The 26,323-nt window shown below is 44.4% G+C and overlaps 2 protein-coding genes across 2 annotated transcripts in view; both read left to right on the plus strand.

The window, feature by feature from the left end:
* LOC121003535 (gastrula zinc finger protein XlCGF26.1-like) overlaps positions 1-26,323 on the plus strand; it is a 1,829,815-nt gene that overhangs the window by 1,623,020 nt on the left and 180,472 nt on the right. The gene's annotated exons all lie outside the window — the stretch shown is intronic.
* LOC121004259 (zinc finger protein OZF-like) overlaps positions 7,311-26,323 on the plus strand; it is a 34,902-nt gene continuing 15,889 nt past the window's right edge. Inside the window, exon 1 of the mRNA XM_040436421.1 lies at positions 7,311-7,515. Coding sequence (XP_040292355.1) covers positions 7,311-7,515 — 205 coding nt within the window. The remainder of the gene's footprint in view (positions 7,516-26,323) is intronic.

Raw genomic sequence — 26,323 nt, forward strand, 5'->3', positions numbered from 1 at the left:
TCGATTTACTTACCCTATGAGCGCCTTTCTCACCCTTTGGCCGCTACCTTATTGTACTCCACGTGGCAGAGAATGTGGGCGACTCCTTGGAATTGCTGTGCAACAAGGTGTGACTATAGGGACCCTTGTCAGATGTGTGGTGTATTTTTCTAAATACTTTATTTACAATTAGTCAACAAGACTAAATTTCACATTTGTCAAAATTGAATCTTAAAACTTCACTTTTATCAATATTCTATAAAAGTAGATGGAAACTGATCTACACCAGGTGCTTATCCACGTCCTACTCCATGGACATCCTCTTATCCCCAACAAAAACAGAGCAGATTGTTGCTTCCACTTCTACTCCCCCCTTGTATATGTGCAAACTGAAGCATTGCCATGTTGTCTTAAAGCTGATGAGCCTGGGCGAGAGAAGCTACATAGATCAGTTGGTAATGTGCATCAACTAGCAATTTTCCTGCTGGATTTTTCTCCTCCAACTACAGCTGGTCCTAGTGGTTAGTGACAATGGCAGGAACCTTGTGGCTATACTTGATTTGAGGGAAATAACATATGTTCCCTACATCGCACACATAATAAGTTTTGTGGCACAGCAATTTTTTTTAAAGTATCGTGGCTTGCAGAAGGTGTTGGTCATATCCAGGGGACTGCCCAGCCACTCTTATGTGGCTAAAATGGCCCTTCTGGACTTGCATTGACAAAATGGTCTGCCTTTGTACCGTTTGAATTCTACTTTGCATATGCTGAAGCATTGCTATGAGCAGCACGAAGAGGTCAATAATTTTATTATCAACGAGATCACCACAGCAAAGAGCATATGTTATTTTGAGCTCAGGAAGTGACAGCTCATCAGGGACATGTTGCATACTCAACCTCTTCGAAGAGTCCACCAGACTAGAGAAAGCATTGACATGGCATCATCCTAATAGTCATATCTGAACAAACGCTTATGCTGATGCAACAAGGTCTAGCGGAAGAGAAACAACCTTTAAGCTTGCTTGGGATCCTTATGATAGACATTCTTATGATGATGACGAAGAAGACGTTGGTCATGACCAACCATTGCAGTGAAGTCTTAAAGAACTTTGTCTTCAGGCACGCTTATGAGCATGGAAAACTGCATATTTGGTTGCCTATGTGCTGGCTAGCATATGGTTAACATTAAGCAAAGTGATGGATTAGTCTTACTTTTAGATACTTGCAATCAAAGCAAAATGGGGGAGTCTCCAATCCAACCTGGCTGAGTCAAAGACTTCCGCCTTCTCTGCTGGTTCTACCGCTACAATAAGTATCAGAAGCTGCTGCCAGTTTAGTTTGCATAATGTTAGTTTTTTAAGTGCTGTGCCGACCTGAAGCACATCAGCATAAGGGTAACATTGCATGAACAATCGGGTTCAGTTGTGCCTGAACTGTGCCCTTTCTTCTGCACATGGCCTGTCCCCTGACTCCATGGACTTCTCAGAGGGAGATTAGAACAGTGGCTGGAACTGGCCAAGTTTGATATGTATACTGTCTTGTCCAGCCTCCAGTGCAGGATATTCAATGCAGCAGGTCGCGTTCTCACAAGGAAGAAAGTGTAGAAAATTTTATAATCGTGAAAATGAATGAGGCATGGATCTATGAAGATCTTCACACACCTCCAGCTGATGCCAATGACTAGATCTGCCAGAGATCAGAAAAATATATTTCAAGGACCGCACCAATGTCCCAAATCTTTGGAAGCATCACGGTCACCAGCAGTAAGAATCTTCCCCGCTGTCAATAATAGACATTAGAATACAGATGAAACATGACCAGCGTCTTCCTTTGTGCAAGATTTATTTCCACCCAACACAGCAGACAGGCAACGTTTCGGCTTCACACAAGCCTTCCTCAAGCCATACTAAAATCCACAGATTGTGAGCATATATACTCCCCACAAGGGGTTGTGCCAAATTTTCCTCCAATAAATGCTTATTATACATTCATATATCATCATATATCATCATACAGTGTTATCCCATATAATAAGCAACTTTCTACATCTTCCTCTCACCAACAATAGTTCATATGTGAGCTGCAGTATGGCCGCCACAGTCTGTCTCCTCAGCGTCCCTGACGATTCACTGCGCATGTCTCCGCTCAATGCGTCTTACGTCTCAGTATCTCCTACTGCGCATGTCACGTCCCTTCTTTTTCGTTTTCACACAACTTTATTGACAGGGACAGCGGCATAACAATCCCTGTTTTCGCATTACGATATGCTCTCATGTACACCTCAATGTGAAGGAGTCAAATTTTAACTCCTTCCACAGTAATTTTACATCCACGGATCCTGCCCATATACTGGCTCCTGTTCCGTGTTTTATTCATACACAGCGCCAACATCCCGCCCCTGTCAAAGTTTATTTATTGTGGAGACATGCGCATATTGCCACCATCCCGCAGCTCACTACAAGACAAAAACATAACCCAATATTAGCATGTACAGGGAGTGCAGAATTATTAAGCAAGTTGTATTTTTGAGGATTAATTTTGTTATTGAACAACAACCATGTTCTCAATGAACCCAAAAAACTCATTAATATCAAAGCTGAATATTTTTGGAAGTAGTTTTTAGTTTGTTTTTAGTTTTAGCTATTTTAGGGGGATATTTGTGTGTGCAGGTGACTATTACTGTGCATAATTATTAGGCAACTTAACAAAAAACTAATAAATACCCATTTCAATTATTTATTTTTACCAGTGAAACCAATATAACATCTCAACATTCACAAATATACATTTCTGACATTCAAAAACAAAACAAAAACAAATCAGTGACCAATATAGCCACCTTTCTTTGCAAGGACACTCAAAAGCCTGCCATCCATGGATTCTGTCAGTGTTTTGATCTGTTCACCATCAACATTGCGTGCAGCAGCAACCACAGCCTCCCAGACACTGTTCAGAGAGGTGTACTGTTTTCCCTCCTTGTAAATCTCACATTTGATGATGGACCACAGGTTCTCAATGGGGTTCAGATCAGGTGAACAAGGAGGCCATGTCATTGGATTTTCTTCTTTTATACCCTTTCTTGCCAGCCACGCTGTGGAGTACTTGGACGCGTGTGATGGAGCATTGTCCTGCATGAAAATCATGTTTTTCTTGAAGGATGCAGACTTCTTCCTGTACCACTGCTTGAAGAAGGTGTCTTCCAGAAACTGGCAGTAGGACTGGGAGTTGAGCTTGACTCCATCCTCAACCCGAAAAGGCCCCACAAGCTCATCTTTGATGATACCAGCCCAAACCAGTACTCCACCTCCACCTTGCTGGCGTCTGAGTCGGACTGGAGCTCTCTGCCCTTTACCAATCCAGCCACGGGCCCATCCATCTGGCCCATCAAGACTCACTCTCATTTCATCAGTCCATAAAACCTTAGAAAAATCAGTCTTGAGATATTTCTTGGCCCAGTCTTGACGTTTCAGCTTGTGTGTCTTGTTCAGTGGTGGTCGTCTTTCAGCCTTTCTTACCTTGGCCATGTCTCTGAGTATTGCACACCTTGTGCTTTTGGGCACTCCAGTGATGTTGCAGCTCTGAAATATGGCCAAACTGGTGGCAAGTGGCATCTTGGCAGCTGCACGCTTGACTTTTCTCAGTTCATGGGCAGTTATTTTGCGCCTTGGTTTTTCCACACGCTTCTTGCGACCCTGTTGACTATTTTGAATGAAAAGCTTGATTGTTCGATGATCACGCTTCAGAAGCTTTGCAATTTTAAGAGTGCTGCATCCCTCTGCAAGATATCTCACTATTTTTGACTTTTCTGAGCCTGTCAAGTCCTTCTTTTGACCCATTTTGCCAAAGGAAAGGAAGTTGCCTAATAATTATGCACACCTGATATAGGGTGTTGATGTCATTAGACCACACCCCTTCTCATTACAGAAATGCACATCACCTAATATGCTTAATTGGTAGTAGGCTTTCGAGCCTATACAGCTTGGAGTAAGACAACATGCATAAAGAGGATGATGTGGTCAAAATACTCATTTGCCTAATAATTCTGCACGCAGTGTATATACTTATCATTTAGTGATTAAATTACTTAATTAATAAATTACTTTATTAATAAAATACACCATAGTACAGTGTTATAAAATGCATTATCATCCCCCCATAAAATCCCATATACTTAGGACAAAACCATACAAGGATAACAGGGACATCACAGGTGACTCACATTGTATTCTACATTCAAACCCTTCGGCTGTAATGTCTGCAGCGTATGAATCCATCTGAGTTCCTTCTTCCGCAGCAGGGCTTCCCTATCTCCACCCCCGGGTTAAGGGGGGCACCGAATCAATGACCCTAAACCTCAACTGGTTTACAGAATGCCCTTTCTCTTTAAAATGTTATGGTATCGGCAACTCCATAATCTCCTTTCTAATCCGTACTTTTTATGCTTGTTGATTGGTTTCAATTGGATGTTGATTTACAGCGTTTCTTTAGAAGTTTAAGATTACGTGCTTTTTTTCCCCAGCGCCTCCACAATGCCACTTACAGGAGGGTGTCCCTGCCCCCAGGACAGGAAACAACGCAGAAGCACAAGATTTAAAGGGTCTCCTCCCCTTACCTATTCAGTCGTTGTTTCCTGTCCTCCGGTATGTGCTGAAGCCTCTCCTGGAGTGCCAGGAACATCTCTCATCGCCCAGCCTTAATCTCTCAGCAGCAGAACGCCCCATGATGTGGGAGGGCTGGAGCAGGGAATGAGTTCCCCGGGGACGCATGGCCTCCCTTACTTGTTCCTAGGTGTAAGCCCTGCTTGCAGGCTTTCCCGGTCGTGCGCGCGCAGATTCTCAGGTAAGGGGAACTTGCGCAGGATCTGGAGCAATGACATCACCAGGCGAGATTCTCCTTGGGCAAGAGAATCTCAAGGTATTGCGGCGCTTCCGGTGGCACGGCTTTCAAGTTAAGAGGGAGTAGGAGTTTTCCACTACTCTCGCTGTCTTCTTGCAGCCATGCTTGCTCCGGTAGATGCGGACGCCTCTAAGAAGCCTGTGGATCCCTCTGTCTTAGCCCTCAGCCCGGTAAGCCTCCTCTCTTGTGGGTACTTGTGTGTAACTTCACTGGGTGTTTTAGTATTTTACTCTTTAAATATCCACCCCTGGTGTAGGTGTCAGTCTCTCTATCCCTGCCTGGCCCTATAAAAGTTTTACCTTAATCATTTTATGGCAGAAAGACCATGATGCCTAAACCAGCAAGTGGAGACCCATGGCGCAAAAAAAATGTGCCATATGCCGCAAGTCATTCTCATCTAAATCCACAGTGTCCTAAATGCACTGAAAAGGTGATCACCCTTCTTCCTTGAAACCATGATAGCCATGATAAATGAAGTCAATGCAGCGGTGGATTCAAAAATTATGCCACAATCCTCTGGCCCATCCATCTCTCGTAGATCTCCTGCTTCTAATAAAGCATTTGACGTAGATGAAGGGGAACTACTATCCAATCCAGGCTCATCCTCCTCTGAGGATGGTGCTGGGAAACCTTTGTTTCTTCCGGAAGAAACAGAAGGACTTCTAAAACCTATAAGAGCCACCATGAATATAGAAGAGGTCAAGGAGACCCATTCCATACAGGACCAGATGTTTCAGGGGCTGGGTGAAAGAAAGATGAAATCCTTTTCCATCCATAACCATATTAAAGCCCTAATATCCAGGTAATGGAGAGACCCAGAAAAATGATTGGCCATAACTAATACCTTCAAAAGAAAATACCCCTTTTTAGAGTCTTACTCTAATCTATGGGATAAGACACCGAAGGTAGATGCCCCTGTGGCACGTATTTCAAAAAAGTCTTCCCTCCCTTTTGAAGACACGGGTCTCCTTAGAGATCCCATGGATAAGAGATGCGAAAATTTGCTAAATAAATCATGGGAGACAAATACCGCCATGTTACGTCCCAGCATAGCATCTACTTGTACAGCCAGATCATTATCTGTCTGGCTAGACCAACTAGAAGATCACCTGGCAGCAGGTACCCCTAGAGAGGAGATCTTAGCCTCCTTACCTACATTAAAGAAAGCATCTAACTTCCTGGCGGATGCATCAGCTGATTTAGTCAGATTCTCTGCTAGGTCTGCTGCCTTATCTAATGCAACCAGAAGAGCGATCTGGCTTCGTACATGGTCTGGGGATGCAAGTTCTAAAAACCGACTATGTTCAATACCATGTGACGGAAACAGATTATTTGGCTCGACCATGGATGACATTCTTGATAGAGCCAATGGAAAACCGTTACTTCCATCAAAGACGGTCCTTTCAAAACCAGAAAAGATCGAAGTTTGACCAGAAAAAGAAAGAGGGGTCGAGAAGGTGGCAACCATCCAGGGGCAGGGGAAGAGGATTCCTTTTTAACCCTGAAAATTCCTCCAGCTCTAAGCAATGACGCCATACCCAGGTGGGGGGCAGACTACAACTTCTCGCTCCCATCTGGGAAAGTATCGGGGCCTCCCTATGGGTGGTAGATACTTTGAAGCAAGGCCTAAAACTGGAATTTCTGTCCTACCCCCCATTTTTATAAACAAAAAATTGCCTCTGATAAACCAAATGAGACTACCAGTACTCCTGATGATATGAATATGATGTGTCTCAGGGATTGTGGCCTAAGACTCAAGAGTGGATTTGCCCCTCCTCAAGACAATCACTTTGTGGAGTCATACATAGAGTTGGTGACTCGCAGGATGGCTGAATTGAGGAGGGCCGGATCTTCTATGGGAAGTCTGGGACATAACCTCTCAAGACTACTGATAGATGCATTGAAGCAATTGATGTAAAATAAAAAAAATAGTCATCAAACATGCGGAGAGGGGGGTGCAGTTGTGGTGATTGATGCAGAAAAATATAGGGCAGAGATTTGGAGACAGTTGGCTGATAATGAAGTGTATACAAAACTGAATATGGACCCCAAATTTGAGATTCAAAGAATAGAAAAGAAGGTAAATGATGCCTATGATAGGGGGATTATAGATGGTGATTTGAGTAAATTTCTTATTGTAGAGAAACCAATTACACCAGTATTGTATACACTTCCAAAGATACATAAGGATCTTCGTGGTCCATCTGGCAGGCCAATTGTGTCAGGGAGGGGATCTATTTTTAGCCCAATAGCCATTTTTCTGGATAAAGTGCCTCGCCGATTTGCTACACCTGCACCCTCCTTTGTGAGAGATACTGCAGATTTCCTGTCAGAAATGGAAAGTATAGCTTTTGTGGAGGGTTACCAGTTGGTGACATCGGATGTAGTGTCATTATACACATCCATAAAACATAAGGAAGGTCTGGATGCCGTTGATGGCGGTGGCCGACTTGGGATGTGCTCCACCTTGTGCACGACTGATCCTCGGGCTGCTCAAGGTCGTCCTGGGGAGGAATTATTTCCTGTTTGGGGACGACCTCTATTGGCAGAGGAGGGGCACGGCGATGGGATCGAATGTGGCCCTGACTTATGCCAATATCTTTATGGGGCGGTTCGAGGATCGGTACGGGTCCAGTTTTGGTGAGCACATCCTGTGTTGGTGGCACTACATCAACGATATCTTTGATATGGAGAGGAGGATGATCTAATAAACTTCTTTAACCATCTGAATCAGAGAGTGGAAGGGCTGTCCTTCACTATGACTAGGTCATAACAATCAATCCAATTCTTGGATGTGCTTGTGTACATAGAGGATGGATTGATTAAGACGGACCTTTTTGTGAAACCAACTGATAGAAATAACATGCTATATTATTAAAGTAATCACCCAAAACATATGAAGGATTCTTTACCTTAGAGCCAACTCTTGAGGGTCAGGCGTATTTTGTCGGATGAGGCTAAAATGCAGATAAGGATTGATGAGATGTGTGCCAGATTTATACAGCGGGGATACCCAGGTGCCCTTCTGCGTAGACTGGGCTCACAGAAGTTAATGTGTGATGAGGGAGGAGGTGTAATGAAAAAGAACAAGAGAAAGAAACAAGATAAGGGGATGCGTATACCATTCGTGTATACATTTGGAGGATTGAGTCCAAGTGTAGCACAGATTTTGCGAAAAGATTGGGTCATGTTAGAGAGGGGCTGCCCTGGGGTGATGGAATTTAAACAACAGCCATTGATGTCGTATAGAAGGAACAAAAATCTGAAGGATAGGCTGGTAAAATCAGATATTGGGTCTATGAAAAAAGATAGACCTATTTAATGACACCACGAAAAGGAAATTTCCCATGTTTGGTATGTTGTAACTGTGGAAATCTAGTGAAGGGTGATTCATTTACTTACCCACAGAGTGGTGAGGTGTATAGGATTAAAGAAAGATATACATGCAGACAGACTATGTGATATATACAATAACTTGTCCGTGCAGCTTAGTGTATATAGGAGAGATGACTATGGAGGTGAGGGAGAGCATCAACAAGCATAAAAGTACGATTAGAAAGGAGATTATGGAGTTGCCGATACTATAACATTTTAAAGAGAAAGGGCATTCTGTAAACCAGTTGAGGTTTAGGGTCATTGATTTGGTAACACAAAATACAAGCTAAATATATAATGGGTACACGTCCCTATGATATAGCAAACAAAAATATTGGTGAGGACGCTTAAAATGGAGCAAAATAATAAACGTTTTATTCGTGCTCAAATAGGAAGGGGGTGAACCTGTGTAAATGCAAAGGACTAAACCGTCTATCCAAATTGATCCTCATATATAGATAGTAACCCTACCTATAGGTGTGTAGGAAAACTATACAGGATAAACTATAAGGATAGAAGGACTAGTATAGCTAAAAATCACCGCACTGTATTCGGATCTGGTGCTCCGAATGGCAAAATACTGCCTGTACAATTGTAATGTGCTGGTAAAGATAATTGCTAAAGTGTGCTATATCCACTGGAAAATTATATATTGTAATCCCAGATCAATCATGGGGATTAGCACACACAGCAAGCAAATAAACTGACCAGTGACCAATGTGCCACTGAACAGTGGCGGTAAGAGAGAGGAGCGGCTGTGCACTATGCCAACTCCCAACCTCCTTCCACCATATAGGTGAGTTAACCACACAGACCAATGCTGATGTTGGCAACAATGCGCTCCAACAAACGGCACGTCTGAACACTGAGCTACGGCTCTACGCGTTTCTGTGCAGCTGGTACATGCACGTCATCAGGAGCCAGGTAGCTACTACACCTAAACTGCCTAAAGCCGATACCAGGAACTTGAGATCGGCTAACTACACAGTATTATTAATCGGGTTAGCACCGAATCCTAGTGTGGAAGACGGTGTGTTGCTTGTTACATGTATAGTCTCGGCTCTGTAATGGCCGCAAGCGGCCAGGCAAACGCCGTTTTTTAAAAGGGCCAACACCACGCCCACAAGAACACACCTCCTGCTGGCAGCCAATCCACCAGATGAAGGTTCATACTGGGCTGGTTCGCTAACAGCTGTGGAGGAATAGGGATGTGTTCAAGGGGGTCAGCGCAACAGCGCTGTATAATAACAAAAATATCAGGGAAATATCAGCGGCCTACTGGATGACAGGCAGCAGTTTTTGAAGAGCAAAATCGGAGAAACTGTAGGTAAGCAAATAGTGTCAAAGCCTATGATAGTTAAAAATAGCAAGAAATGACATCACTAGGAAATGGACCAACCATAAATGTAGATGGACAAACAGACAGTATATAAATAAATAAATGAGTGACTTGACAGCAGCCAATATAAAAGGATATCTAACAATCCATGTAACGTGCTGTATATTTATATCACTCTTTGATCAAGGCCAGGAAAATTGACCCCGGGTCCATCAAACATATATCATCTAGTGAAAGACAGATATGAAGAAAAAAGATAACCTATGGTGAAATCAGATGAAAGGAACATAGGAGATGGCGTCATTGAGACCATTAGGCTTAATGGTACCCAGCCTAAAAATCCATTGTGCCTCCTTTTGTAGGAGAATACGATCCAAATCACCTCCTCGCGGTGATCTCTTCACAATGTCGATGCCCTGAAATTTAATGACGGAAGCGTTGCCACTGTGGCATTCTACCACATGGCGGGCGATAGGTGTGTCCTGACATTTGTTAATATCAGATACATGTTCCCCTATACGCCGTCTTAGCTCACGTATCGTTTTGCCGACATATTTCAGGCTGCATATACATGTCATTAAATAGACCACGCCGGTAGTTTCACAGTTCACAAATGATCTGGGATTACAATATATAATTTTCCAGTGGATATAGCACACTTTAGCAATTATCTTTACCAGCACATTACAATTGTACAGGCAGTATTTTGCCATTCGGAGCACCAGATCCGAATACAGTGCGGTGATTTTTAGCTATATTAGTCCTTCTATCCTTATAGTTTATCCTGTATAGTTTTCCTACACACCTATAGGTAGGGTTACTATCTATATATGAGGATCAATTTGGATAGACGGTTTAGTCCTTTGTATTTACACAGGTTCACCCCCTTCCTATTTGAGCACGAATAAAACGTTTATTATTTTGCTCCATTTTAAGCGTCCTCACCAATATTTTTGTTTGTTCATTGATTTGGTACCCCCATTACGCAGGGGTGGAGATAGGGAAGCCCTTCTGCGGAAGAAGGAACTCAGATGGATTCATACGCTGCAGACATTACAGCCGAAGGGTTTGAATGTAGAATACAATGTGAGTGACCTATGATGTCCCTGTTATCCTTGTATGGTTTTGTCCTAAGTATATGGGATTTTATGGGGGGGTGATAATGCATTTTATAACACTGTACTATGGTGTATTTTATTAAGTAATTTAATCACTAAATGAGAAGTATATACATGCTAATATTGGGTTATGTTTTTGTCTTGTAGTGAGCTGCGGGATGGTGGCAATATGCGCATGTCTTCACAGGAAATAAACTTTGACAGGGGCGGGATGTTGGCGCTGTGTATGAATAAAACACGGAACAGGAGCCAGTATATGGGCAGGATCCGTGGATGTAAAATTGCTGTGGAAGGAGTTAAAATTTGACTCTTTCACATTGCGGTGTACATGAGAGCATATATAATGCGAAAACAGGGATTGTTATGCCGCTGTCCCTGTCAATAAAATTGTGTGAAAACAAAAAAGAAGGGACGTGACATGCGCAGTAGGAGATACTGAGACGTAAGACGCATTGAGCGGAGACATGCGCAGTGAATCGTCAGGGACGCTGAGGAGACAGACTGTGGCGGCCATACTGCAGCTCACATATGCACTATTGTTGGTGAGAGGAAGATGTAGAAAGTGGCTTATTATATGGGATAACACTGTATGATGATATATGAATGTATAATAAGCATTTATTGGAGGAAAATTTGGCACAGCCCCTTGTGGGGAGTATATATGCTCACAATCTGTGGATTTTAGTATGGCTTGAGGAAGGCTTGTGTGAAGCCGAAACGTTGCCTGTCTGCTGTGTTGGGTGGAAATAAATCTTGCACAAAGGAAGACGCTGGTCATGTTTCATCTGTATTCTTAGATCTGCCAGAGAGTCATACACCGATTATCAGGCCAATTGGAAGACATAGTTTGTTCCCCAATTGACTCTTTTGACTGATTCATCAGAATTATACCTGAAATGAATTTCAAGAAATGTGTTCATCTCTAGTGATACACTTTTCATTATCTTTGGATGGTGTGTATTACAGATGAGTAAACCAGTCAAAATTAACTTTGGGTCTGGTTCACTGAATTTATGAAAAAGTTTGGTTCAGAAATAAAGTGTCTTGGGGGAATGCGATGGTTGGCAAGGGGCATGATGCAGCAGCAGCAGCAGCTGTACAGAACGTGATGGTTGGAAAGTGGCATGATGCAGGCCGCAGCATGCAGCAGCCATAAACAACGTGATGGCAGTTAGTTAGACAGACAGGCAGCAAGAGTGGCAAGATGGGGCACTACGGGTAAGGCAAGGCGGGCAAGGGCTATACATCGTAATCAGCCGCGGTGCTGAAAACCCTCTCCGAGATAACACTGGAGGCAGGGCAAGAAAGGAGAGAGAGGGTGCTTTGCCAGTTCGGGCCACTTTTCCAGTCTGCCTGCCAAGAAATCCATGGGGTCAGTGTCACCGCCGGCTCTGGGAGAGATCTTAGAAGCTCAGATAGATGGAAGACTCGGGAGTCGATCTGACAGATCTCTATTGTATTCCTTGTTGCTGACAGGTTTCCACCCCTTCACAGATGTTGCTCATTATCAGTCAGGTGGCCCCTTTATATGTTCTGCCTTTCACTGGTTTCCCTGCGGCTCATAGCTCTTCTGTGGAGTGCTCTGCTTGTGTGGTGGTTCTCCTGTTCCAGTTGCTTCTCAAAGCTAAGTACTTTTCCCTTTCCTTTTGTGTCTGTTCTGACTAGGCCTCAGGGAGACTCTGGCTCCTTCAGTTTGGAAGGAACCGGTTTCCTCTTTCCCTGTTCCCTAAGCTGAGGATTTGGTGCAGTGTTTCAGCAGACTCAGGTTCCGGTGCATGTGTATTTCTACCTTTGAGATTTGCACATGTTGATAGCAGCTTAGGGAGAGATATTCAGGGATTGCTAGGAGGTGACCTCTTTTCCCTAGGCTTGGGGCCTAGTCTGTAGTTGTTTTGTTGTTGTTCCCTTTGGTTGTCTTTCCTTCCCCGTACTATCCGTGACATCACTAGCTGCTGAATACCATTACTGTTTCCCCTGCTCTGTGTTGTCATGTATCCTGTCTCTGCACTGGTGGATTGCATGCAGGGATTGTGGCTGGAGGTAGCAGACCTCCGTGAAACTGTTGCAATGTGTCAGGCGTCTGTCTCCGCCAGTGGAGTCCAGACCTGCTCTGAACCTAAGATCGCCTTCCCGGACCAATTTGCCGGAGGAAGTGACAACTTTGTTCGGTTCAGGGAGTCATGTAAACTTTATTTTCGCTTACGCCCTCGCTCCTCTGGCGACGAGAGTCAAAAGGTGGGGATCGTTATTTCTTTATTGAAAGGTGACGCTCAATCCTGGGCCTTTTCTTTGCCGCCTGGATCCCAATCCCTCCGGTCGGTGGATAGTTTTTTCAGAGCCCTGGGACTTTTTTTTTATGACGACCCAGATCGAGTTTCTCTGGCTGAATCTATGTCTGGATGTGAGGCATCAAGGAAGAGAAAATCGTACTATACACTTGTAGTAGGATACTAGAACGTATAATCAGAAAGTAAGGGGGGAAGAAACAACAAAACAGAATGCAGCTGATTACAAATGGTAATAGGAAAGAGGTATCCAGGTATATGGTTGTGTGCCGTATGCAAAAGTGTGATCCCTGAGGGTAGGTACTAATGAGGTACTGCAAGGCCATAGAGATTAACACAGGGCATGAGGTGCCTATGGGGGGAGTGCATGTATTAGGTTGTGGTAAGTATCGAAGTTGTATGGAGGAGAGGCTAGATGTGGGGATCGGGGGAGGCAGAGGCAGACTTACCAGGTTGAGGTACGGAGGGCGGGACGGCTGCACGGCAGAGGAGGCAAGGAGCTGCCGGTGTGGCGTGTGGGTGAGGCTAAATACAATTCCCGTGCAGTGAGACGCAGGCGCATCGCGAGCGGCGCATGCGCTGTGTGGTAGTGTATTGTACCGTGGCCATCTTGGTGGAGGGAATGTTTTATGTAGCTGTAGGTTGCGCATGCGCCGTATGGTAATGTGGTGAGCGGCGGCCATCTTGGTAAGGGGAGTATTGTGTACATATGCAGAGAGCTAATAAAGAGATGGGAGGGCAGGTAATTGGTGAAAAACCTGAGTAATGAAAGCCTAAAAGTAGAGAATAGGTGTGAGGGATGGAGGCAATGGGGGAATGGAAACTGAGTGGGGTAATTATACTACCTCAGATGGAATAAGGAATAGGATTCAGCGGGTCTGGGGAGAAAGAAGAGACACTTAATATTAGACACATCAAATTCAACATAATATCTAGAGAAATGTTGAGATTAACACATGCGGAATAATTATATACATAACAAACAAGTGTGAAACAACTGAAAATATGTCATATTCTAGGTTCTTCAAAGTAGCCACCTTTTTGCTTTGATTACTGCTTTGCACACTCTTGGCATTCTCTTGATGAGCTTCAAGAGGTAGTCCCCCTGAAATGGCTTTCACTTCACCGGTGTGCCCTGTCAGGTTTAATAAGTGGAATTTCTTGCCTTTATAAATGGGGTTGGGACCATCATTTGTGTTGAAGCGAAGTCAGGTGGATACACAGCTGATAGTTTTACTGAATAGACTGTTAGAATTTGTATTATGGCAAGAAAAAAGCAGCTAAGTAAAGAAAAACGAGTGGCCATCATTACTTTAAGAATGAAGGTCAGTCAGTCAGCCGAAAAATTGGGAAAACTTTGAAAGTAAGGGCTATTTGACCATGAAGGAGAGTGATGGGGTGCTGCGCCAGATGACCTGGCCTCCACAGTCACCGGACCTGAACCCAATCGAGATGGTTTGGGGTGAGCTGTACCGCAGAGTGAAGGCAAAAGGGCCAACAAGTGCTAAGCATCTCTGGGAACTCCTTCAAGACTGTTGGAAGACCATTTCAGGGGACTACCTCTTGAAGCTCATCAAGAGAATGCCAAGAGTGTGCAAAACAGTAATCAAAGCAAAAGGTGGCTACTTTGAAGAACCTAGAATATGACATATTTTCAGTTGTTTCACACTTGTTTGTTATGTATATAATTCCACATGTGTTAATTCATAGTTTTGATGCCTTCATAGTCATGAAAATAAATAAAACTCTTTGAATGAGAAGGTGTCCAGACTTTTGGTCTGTACTGTGTGTGTATATATATATATATATATATATATATATATATAGGATACGTTACAACTTGTGAAAAAAAAGGGTACGCATGAATGTATGAGAGTCCATAAGGAGAGGCTGCTATGTTGGAAAAATGTCATATTCACGGTTGAGGCCGCTAGGGGCCAGTATGTCCAGGGTGTGGATCCAGTAGGATTCTCGTTTCTTTAGTAATCCAATATGGTTACCGCCTCGTCTGGGTCTGGTTACTCGTTCAATGACCTGAAAGCGCAGTTGGGAGACATTGTGTCCTGCTTTTACAAAGTGGTCTGGTAGTGGAAGCCATGTTTTTTGACATCGTATGGTGGATTTGTGTCTCGATATCCTGTTTCTAATTGCTTGGGTGGTTTCGCAGATGTACATGAGACCACAAGGACAGTTGATGGAGTAGATGACGAAGTTGGAATCGCAGGTGAAGTAGTCTTTTATCGGGAAAGAACGTCCTGTGTGTGGATGGTGTAATGCATTGCCCTTCTGTACATTAGTACAGCTAGCACAATGTAGACATGGATAAGTGCCTTTTTTTCTTGTTCTCTAGACAGTTGTTTAGCGGCTTTTGTTTGGCTTCCTATGTCGGCTCGTACCAAGTGGTCTCTGAGGTTTTTGGGTCTTTTACGGCACATTAGTGCAGGTGATTGAAACTCAGTGATAAGGGGATATGTGCGTTGTTAAGAGGCCAATGTTTACGGATGACTTGTTGAATCTTGGGAGGAATGGGACGGTATGTGTGGACGAAGGCTACCCTGTTAAGGGTGCTCTGTGTCCCATTCACTGTTTGTGTTGTGTTCGTGATTTCATTGACTAACAGATGGTCTGGATATCCCCGGTTGGCAAATTTTTGTCGCATAGTATCTAGTTGTGTCGATAGACGTGTAGGATCTGAGACGATGCGACGTATACGAGTGAATTGGGATTTAGGTAGGGATTTTTTTGTGGCTCTTGGGTGACAACTTGTAAATTGAACTAGGCCGTTTCTGTCTGTTGGTTTTGTGTATAAATCGGTGAATAGTGTACCGTTCTCGTCCTTCTGGACCAGTGTGTCCAGGAAACTAATGGAGGTGGAATCATGGTGTAAGGTGAAAGTAAGTTCGGGCCTAATCTGATTGATGGATTCCACAAATTGTGCAAGAGAGTAGTCGGTACCCGTCCAGATGCAGAACACATCATCTATGTACCTATGCCAACATAGGGCAAACTGTTTGAATAATGGATGTTCATAGATATATGTTGTTTTGAACTGAGCCATGTATGTATTAGCATAGGGTGGCGCCACATCAGAACCCATTGCGGTTCCACACTTTTGTATGTAGTATGTGTCCCCAAATAGAAAATAATTCTCTTTCAGGACTAATGTCAACAGCTCTATGCAGAAATTGATGGAATTGGGAGTCAATGTTTGTGTTGAGGTTAACAGCTGTCCCGTTGCCTCTATTCCTAAATCATGAGTAACAGATGTATAAAGGCTGTTGACATCTAATGTGACCAAGAGTGATGATGGAGGGATGTTGGTGATTTCCCGTAAAATATGTAGAAAATGGCCTGTGTCCAACAGGAAAGATTTGGATTTCTGAGTCAGGGGAGTGAGTATTTTTTCTAGAAAAATAGAAAGGGGGGCTAGGATGGAATCGGTGGAAGCAACGATAGGTCTGCCAGGTGGGTTGATGAGTGATTTGTGTATTTTTGGGTGGATATAGAATACTGGAGTGATGGGATGTGTATTGATGAGAAAGGCGTATGTTTTTTTTGACAATGATTTGTGTCAGTAGGTATCTGTCTAGTGTGGTTTGTATTTTAGACCGAACGGAATGAATAGGATCGGATGTCAATTTGGACTAGGTTGTGGTATCAGAGAGTTGTCGCTCGATTTCTTTAATGTAATCCTTTTTATTCATGACTACGATAGCGCCCCCTTTATCTGCTGTTTTGATTATTATGTGTGGGTTGGTCTTGAGACTACGTAATTCTGTTTGTTCGTCCGGTGTCAGATTGTGTTTTGTGGGGTATATGCCTTGTTTAAATTCAGTTGTGATTCTCCGGATGTCGCGGTCGATGAGTGTGATATATGTTTCGATCCCATGATTGGTTTTGGGGGCATTGAAATTACTGGGTTTTCTAAGGCCTAGTTTCCCTATTGATAGTTCTGGTTGCGGTGGGGTATTTTTTCCTGTAGTATTGCTCTGTTCTTCCGAAAAATGGGTTTTAAGTCTCGGGGTTCTATAGAACGGCTAAAGTTCTTGGTCTAAACCAAATGTGTCATGTGGTGGTATGGGACAAAAAGAGAGTCCTTTCTGTAGTACTTGTAGTTCAGATGATGTGAGGATGTGAGAAGAAATGTTTATAGTTAAATCAGGTAACGTCTTACCTGTGAACGTGTCTGGATGGGTCTTTGATTTTCTCTTTGAGCGTTGCGACCTCCTGGTGGGTTTCCTCTTCCTCTGCGTGGTCCTTAAAAAGATGGTGGATATGCTTGACCTTGTGGGGCTTGGCTTCCAGAGCTTGCGGAGTCGTAGTTGTGATTTCTCCTTGGTGGTCTTGTGTAGTTGTGGGATGGGCCTTCTACCCATTTGTATACTCTGTTGGAGGTATAGTCGTCGGCATCTCTCTGGAATTTGATCCGTTTCCTTTCTTGGGTAGTGGTTCTTTGTTCAGTCAAAATGTGGTCGACCCTGTTCTTTATGGCTGTGAATTCTTCGGTTGTGAGGATAGAAGTTAGTTGTGTTTCAATCACAATCATATTTTCCTTGGTTTTGGCTATGGAAAGTTGGAGGAATTCCAGATTTAATAAAATCAGATCGAGTGAACACTTGTTTAATATTTGTTGGAATCGGATTCTGAATTCTTTATCTTCTGAGAAGAGGGATGGGCCTAAGTGACATCTAAGGCCTCTGGGGATCCTGTTGAGTTTGTGGTATTCTGCTAAGGCCTCTTTCACACTTGCGTTGTTGGGATCCGGCATGCACTTCCGTTGCCGGAGGTGCCCGCCGGATCCGGAAAAACGCAAGTGTACTGAAAGCATTTGAAGACGGAACCGTCTTCCAAATGCTTTCAGTGTTACTATGGCACCCAGGACGCTATTAAGGTCCTGGTTGCCATAGTAGGAGCGGGGGAGCGGTATACTTACAGTCCGTGCGGCTCCCGGGGCGCTCCAGAATGACGTCAGAGCGCCCCATGCGCATGGATGACGTGATCCATGCGATCACGTGATCCATGCGCTTGGGGCGCCCTGACGTCACTCTGGAGCGCCCGGGGAGCCGCACGGACGGTAAGTATACTGCTCCCCACTGCACTTTACCATGGCTGCCAGGACTTTAGCGTCCCGGCAGCCATGGTAACCATTCAGAAAAAGCTAAATGTCGGCTCCGGCAATGCGCCGAAACGACGTTTAGCTTAAGGCCGGATCCGGATCAATGCCTTCCAATGGGCATTAATTCCGGATCCGGCCTTGCGGCAAGTGTTCCGGATTTTTGGCCGGAGCAAAAAGCGCAGCATGCTGCGGTATTTTCTCCGGCCAAAAAACGTTCCGTTCCGGAACTGAAGACATCCTGATGCATCCTGAACGGATTTCTCTCCATTCAGAATGCATTAGGATAATCCTGATCAGGATTCTTCCGGCATAGAGCCCCGACGACGGAACTCTATGCCGGAAGACAATAACGCAGGTGTGAAAGAGCCCTAAGCTAGCACTGTGTAACTCATGTGCCAGTAATTTCTTTGATTCTTTTTCAAAATCACGTGCTCGGAGACCCTGTGTGGATGTTCTTAGGAAATCTTGTGAAGTGGTCACTTGTGACAATATGTTTTCAGCTGCATTCGTGTCATATGTGTAACTTTCAGTAGACATCTGAAAAGAGGGTGCACAGGTTCCTGATACTTTGACGAGGTGCTGTGGTATACGGCAGAACCTATGAATATTTGTAGAGAAAACCATGCACACTTTTGAGAGTTTAGATATGCCAGGTGAATTTATTTTGAATCATACAATCCAAACTGTGAGGTAGGTGCCAGCAACATTTGCAACAATTAGCAAGTAAATGATTCTGCTGAAGGATTACAAAATACTGCCCCAGTTGGGCGTTAATTGCTCAGTTTAATATGAAAATTGTGTCACGGCGTGAGTAATATGGAGAGCTGTGATGTTTCAAGACATTTCGGTCATATGAGACCTTTATCAATAGATCGCTGAAAACGTAAAACATTAGATTAAGAACCTGAGGCATTTAAATGCAAATCGGTAATAAAGAAACATTCAAACGGAATATGCAGATCCGACACTGATAGATTAATCAATAATAACGTATAAAACAATGTCTGGATGCAGGTGAGGCATCAAGGAAGAGAAAATCGTACTTTACACTTGCAATAGGTTCCTAGAACATATAATCAGAAAGTAAGGGGGGAAGAAACAACAAAACAGAATGCAGCTGATCACAAATGGTAATAGGAAAGAGGTATCCAGGTATATGGTTGTGCACCATATGCAAAAGTGTGATCCCTGAGGGTAGGTATTAATGCGGTACCGCAAGGCCATAGAGATTATCACAGGGCATGAGGTGCCTATGGGGGGAGCGCATGTATTAGGTTGTGGTAAGTATTGAAGTTGTATGGAGGAGAGGCTAGATGTGGGGATCGGGAAGGCAGAGGCAGACTTACCAGGTTGAGGTATGGAGGGCAGGGCGGCTGCACGGCAGAGGAGGCAAGGAGCTGCCGCTGTGGCGTGTGGGTCAGGCTAAATACAATTCCTGTGCGGTGAGACCCTGGCGCAGGAGCATCGCGGGCTTTGGGCGGCGAATGCGCCGTGTGGTAGTGTATTATGCCGCGGCCATCTTGGTGGATGGAATGTTTTATGTAGTTGTAGGCTGCGCATTCACTGTATGGTAATGTGGTGAGCGGCGGCCATCTTGGTAAGGGGAGTATTGTGTACATATGCAGAAAGCTAATAAAGAGATGGGAGGGCAGGTAGTTGGTGAAAAACCTGAGTAATGAAAGCCTAAAAGTAGAGAATAGGTGTGAGGGATGGAGGCAATGTGTGAATGGAAATGGAGTGGGGTAAGTCAGGAGTCCACTGATAAGTCACCATTTTTTTGTGCCTATGAGTTTCACCCTCAGTTTGGTACGTTCTCTGGGAATAATTCCTCTGGTATTCCTGATGAGGAGAGATTTGCTTCTTCCTTGTCATCTATCTGGCGGAAAATTCAAATCAATTTAAAAAAGATGGGCAATAGGTATAAACGTATGGCTGACAAGAAACGTATGCCTGGTCCGGACCTGAATGTGGGTGATTTGGTGTGGTTTTCCACTAAGAACATTAAGTTGAAGGTGCCATCCTGGAAGTTAGGTCCAAGATTTTTTGGTCCATACAAGATCTCTGCCATTATTAATCTGGTTTCTATTCGCCTTGAACTTCCGCAGGCTTGGAAGATCCATAATGTCTTCCATAAATCTTTGTTAAAGAGTTATGCGGAACCTGCTGTACCATCTTCCTTGCCACCTCCACCTGTCATGGTTGACGGGAATCTGGAGTTTAAAATTTCCAGAGTTGTTGACTCTCGTGTCCTTCGGGGTTCCCTTCAATACCTCGTTCATTGGAAGGGTTACGGTCCGGAGGAGCGACTGATGTGAATGCCAGTCGGCTTCTGAGGGCCTTTCACGGAGCCCACCCTGATAAAGTTGGTCCTGGGTGCTTGGAGGTCACCCGTAGAAGGGGGGTACTGTCACCGCCGGCTCTGGGAGAGATCTTAGAAGTTCAGATACACAGAAGACTCAGGAGTCAATAGATCTCTATTGTTTTCTTTGTTGCTGACAGGTTTCCACCCTTTCACAGGTGTTGCTCATTATCAGTCAGGTGGCCCCTTTATATGTTCAGCCTTTCACTGGTTTCCCTGCGGCTAATAGCTCTTCTGTGGAGTGCTCTGCTTGTGTGGTGGTTCTCCTGTTCCAGTTGCTTCTCAAAGCTAAGTACTTTTCCCTTTCCTTTTGTGTCTGTTCTGACTAGGCCTCAGGTAGACTCTGGCTCCTTCAGTTTGGAAGGAGCCGGTTGCCTCTTTCCCTGTTCCCTAAGCTGAGGGTTTGGTGCAGTGTTTCAGCAGACTCAGGTTCCGGTGCATGTGTATTTCTACCTTTGAGATTTGCACATGTTGATAGCAGCTTAGGGAGAGATATTCAGGGATTGCTAGGAGGTGACCTCTTTTCCCTAGGTTTGGGGCTTAGTCTGTAGTTGTTTTGTTGTTGTTCCCTTTGGTTGTCCTTCCTTCCCTCCCCATACTACCCGTGACAGTCAGGGAACTGGGTATGCAACAGACTGTCCATAGTTTAGGAGCACATAGGTGTTCATTCTGGCCAGTGTGCCTGATTAACTGCATCTTTCTGGCTCAGCCCCGGACTAAGAAGATTACATGTCTTGGCCGGTGCCATCCTCATTATCGTCTTGCTCTTCATCCTCATCTTCATCACCCTCCTCCTCCTCCTCCATTACAGATTCCCTTTGTGTGCACCCAACAGCTATAGAGCAGACAGCGAGTTGGCACATTGTGGATCAAGCAGTGTTACTGCTGTTTTTTCTGTCGCTGCAGGTCCAGAAGAGCGTTGCTTACCATGTAAGAGTGACTGAAGTGCTGGGACAGTCTCCTGGACTTGGCCAGCACCACTAGGTTGATGACGTGCGCCATGCAGGGAGCATGTCTAATTTTGCCCAGGTTCAGGGAGGCCATTGTCGCTGACTACCTTGCCCAGTTGGAGTCAGCAGGGTGACAGCCAGTGGCATGTTTGTTGCTTGATGTACTTGAGCAACTGCTCTCTGGTGTTGTTGTTACCCTCTCCCAGGCTGATCAGCTCCAACACGCGTGGAAAAATTTGACCTGATGCATGTGATAGGAAGGAAGGGTAGTGCGAGTGACCCTGCACCCAGCTGCTGTTGGGGACGGGAATGTGTCCACGGAGGAGGTGGCAGATAAATGCCTGGTGTATGAACCAGGCCGACACAATCGTGGGGGGAGGGGGTCAAAAGGAACTGGCCTTGTTGCCAGGATGCTGCCTCACTGCTGCAAAAAAAAACATTGGACCAATGTGCCGAGAAACACATGTACGGTCCCTGCCCATAGTAGCTGCTTTAGGTGTTTACCATGGCGTGAACCTTGCCGTACAGTGAAAATCGCTGGAAGTGCCCCGTGTTGTCCACCACTTGAGAGTACTAACAAGGATGGCTTTTTGGGAGAAATAATGCAGGTTAGGAATCTTCCAGCAAGGCTGACAATGGGCTAAAGTGCTTGAACATTGCTGAAACAGTAAAACTTTAGTGCAAGAAATAGTGCAAATATATGGAAGGCTCCCGACCCATGGATGGTAAATGGTATGGGCTTGAGAAAACACAGGCGGGGCTCCCACTATTGATCTTGTAAGGTAGTATGAAGTTACACATCACTGCAATGTCATTAGAATTTTTGTGAGAACCTTTAACCCGTTCCGATACGGCATGATGTCCTGGTACTTGACCCCTTTAGGACACAGCCTTATTTCACCTTAAGGACCAGGCCATTTTTTGCAAATCTGACCAGTGTCACTTTAAGTGGTGATAACTTTAAAACACTTTGACTTATCCAGGCCATTCTGAGATTGTTTTTTCGTTACATATTGTACTTCATTTTTATTTATAAAAAAAATCCCAAATTTACAAAAAATTTGTAAAAAAATTGCCAAGTTTCAATTTCTCTACTTCTATAATACATAGTAATACCTACAAAATAGTTATTACTTTACATTCCCCATATGTCTACTTCATGTTTGGATCAATTTGGGAATGATATTTTATTTTTGGGGGATGTTACAAGGCTTAGAAGTTTATCAGAAATTTTCAAAAACCCACTTTTTAGGGACCAGTTCAGGTCTGAAGTCACTTTGTGAGGCTTACATAATAGAAACCACCCAAAAATGACCCCATTCTAGAAACTACACCCCTCAAGGTATTCAAAACTGATTTTAAAAATGTCATTAACCCTTTAGGTGTTGCACAAGATTTAATGGAAAATAGAGATACAATTTCCCCAAAATTTTGGCAGATTTTCCATTTTAATATTTTTTTTCCAGTTACAAAGCAAGGGTTAACAGCCAAACAAAACTCAATATTTATGGCTCTGATTCTGTAGTTTACAGAAACACCCCATATGTGGTTGTAAACTACTGTACGGGCACACGGCAGGGCGCAGAAGGAAAGGAATGCCATACTGTTTTTGGAAGGCAGATTTTGCTGGACTGTTTTTTTTTACACCATGTCCCATTTGAAGGCCCCCTGATGCACCCCTAGAGTAGAAACTCCAAAAAAGTGACCCCATTTTAGAAACTACGGGATAGGGTGGCAGTTTTGTTGGTACTAGTTTAGGGTACATATGATTTTTGGTTGCTCTATATTACACTTTTTGTGAGGCAAGGTAACAAGAAATAGCTTTTTTTCGCACCGTTTTTTTTTGTTTGTTATTTACAACATTCATCTGACAGGTTAGATCATGTGGTATTTTTATAGAGCAGGTTGTCACGGACGCGGTGATACCTAATATGTATACAATTTTTTTATTTATGTAAGTTTTACACAATGATTTCATTTTTGAAACAAAAAAAAATCATGTTTTAGTGTCTCCATAGTCTGAGAGCCATAGTTTTTTCAGTTTTTGGGCAATTATCTTAGGTAGGGTCTAATTTTTTGTGGGATGTGATGACGGTTTGATTGGCACTATTTTGGGGTGCATATGACTTTTTGATCGCTTGCTATTACACTTTTTGTGACGTAAGATGACAAAAAATGGCTTTTTTACACCGTTTTTATTTTTTACGGTGGTCACCTGAGGGGTTAGGTCATGTGATATTTTTATAGAGCCGGTCGATACGGACGCGGCGATACCTAATACAATTTTTTTATTTATGTAAGTTTTACACAATGATTTCATTTTTTAAACAAAAAAAAAAATCATGTTTTAGTGTTTCCATAGTCTGAGAGCCATAGTTTTTTCTGTTTTTGGGCGATTATCTTGGGTAGGGTAGGGTATGATTTTTGCGTGATGAGATGACGGTTTGATTGGTACTATTTTGGCGTACATGCAACTTTTTTGATCACTTTTATTACCTTTTTTGGAAGTAAGGTGGGCAAAATGTCAATTTCCTCATAGTTTTTATTTTTTTATTTTTATGGCGTTCACCGTGCGGGGAAAGTAACATGACCGTTTTATAGATCAGGTCGTTACGGACGCGGCGATACCTAATATATGTAGTGTATTTTATTTTTTTAATTTTTATTCAGTGATAAATGTTTTTTTTTTTTATCTTTTACTTTTTTCACTTTTATTTTACATTTTTTTGACCCAGACCCACTTGGTTCTTGAAGATCCAGTGGGTCTGATGTCTGTATAATGCAGTACAGTACCCTATATAGTGTATTGTACTGTATTTTACTTACACTTTGTCTGAACAGATCTATGCCTTTAGCACAGATCTGTTCAGCACCATGGACAGCAGGATGCCTGAGAAGGCGTCCTGTTGCCATGGGAACCTTCCCCGTCTGCTCAGTTGTGACCACAACTGAGCAGACGGGGAAGGTGAAGGAGGTGGGCTCCCTCCCTCTGTGACCCCATCCTGTCTGGGGGCTGCAAAGTCACAGCAGCCCCCCGATGAGAGAGGGAGGGAGCTCCCTGACTGTTAACCTTTTCCATACAGCGGTCCGTACGGACCGCGGTATGGAAAGGGTTAAACGGCTGACATCACAGCACAGATGTCAGCCGTTTATACCAGAGTGTCAGCAATGTGCTGACACTCTGGTATAACCACTGGACGCCAATGAATATTCAAGAGGAGGCGGGCGGGGGATCGCGATTCTGCCTGCCGCACCGCCCGCCTCCCGCACCGCCTGCAACCCCCCTCCTGCACCACCCGCCGGCATAAAATCATTCAGGGGTGCAGGGGGGGTGAAAAATCTATATTTTCGGCATATTAAAATTTCTGATCCCTGCGGTCAGGGACTGTGGGGATCAGAAACTGCAGAAAGCACAGCAAACCAAAGGTCTGAATTGACCTGTGGTTTGCTGCGATCGCCGACACGGGGGGTCACAGGACCCACCCGCGCATTTAGCCGAGGTGCCTGATCAATGAATTGAGCAGGCACCTTGTTCTGATCACCTCCCGCCGGGCGGCAGCGATCGGAACAACACATGACGTACCGGTACGTCATGTGTCCTTAAGGACTCGGCAAACATGCCGTACCGGTACATCATGTGTAGTTCCGATCACGGGCGTTGATTGGAACTGGGTGCCTGCTCAAATCATTGAGCAGGCACCCTGGGACAATGCGGCCCCCCTTTCCCCCGTGTCGGCAATCGCAGCAAACCGCAGGTCAATTCAGACCTGCTGTTTGCTTCGTTTACTGGTTATTCGTGATTGCGTTTACACCGCCAATCACCATCCTGCGATCCTGAGAGCTGATGGTGACGTCACCTCTCAGGATCGGCTCTGATTGGTCGACTGGGGCGGGCGGGCTATTCAAATTACTGCAGCGCTGCTCTCTTCCTCCTTTTGTGTCTGGGAGTCGAGGAGAGAGGAGCGCTGCACGTCGATCTCCAGAGCCAGCTGCAGGGATCATCAGCCAGCACCCCCATCTGTGCCCCAGCACTCCCATCTGTGCCCTAGCACCACCTTCACCCCCCACAACTTTTTTTGGGACGCAAGCAATTTTTTTTAGTTTTTTGCGTATGCTGACTGTGGCCGGCACTCTTAGCGTCCGGCCACTGTTAGCGCATCGCACACCCCACCGCTGATCAACTTTGGACGGTTGATTAGCGAGTTTGAATAAAAACATTTTTGTTTTTTTGGGGCCTTTTTTTTTATTTCGTTTTTTTTTTTGTCTGTTAGGTTTAGGGTAAGTTTAGGGTAAGCTCTGGGGCTCGTACTAGTTTTCCGGCCTATCAGTTAAGTCCACCGGAGCCCCCTGCCGATGATCTTGTCTGGTATAACCCAGAGCGTTATGAGCCCGTGATTCCTTATTTTGAAGGCCAACCAGGAATCCAGATTTCCACAGTGGGCTTCACTGAATACGACTACTTTAGTCTTTTTTTCAGTGGCCACTTTGTAAATCTGATGGTGGAGCAAACGAACCTATACACTTAACAGTTCGTTGCTCAACACCTGGGCTCCTTTTTGCTAGGGCCGGTGGCTGGACTCCGGTCAGCGCAGCCGAGATGAGGACGTTTTTGGGCCTCGTGCTGCACATGGGCCTAGTCAAAAAACCTAGTGTCAGGCATTACTGGAGTGGGGACGTCCTGTACCAGACCCCACTTTACAGTACGGCCATGACACACTCCCAGTCTGAGGCCTTACGGAAATGCCTGCATTATGCAGATAATGCAGCATGTCCCCCCCAAGGTGATCCTGCCTATGGCCGCCTGTACAAAATCAAGCCGATCATCGATCACTTTGGGGCCAAATTTGTGCAGGCCTATGTACCTGGAAGGGAGGTCGCGGTTGAGTCTCTTATTGCTTTCAAGGGG

The sequence above is a fragment of the Bufo bufo genome, chromosome 6, assembly GCF_905171765.1.
Source record: "Bufo bufo chromosome 6, aBufBuf1.1, whole genome shotgun sequence".
NCBI lineage: Eukaryota > Metazoa > Chordata > Amphibia > Anura > Bufonidae > Bufo > Bufo bufo.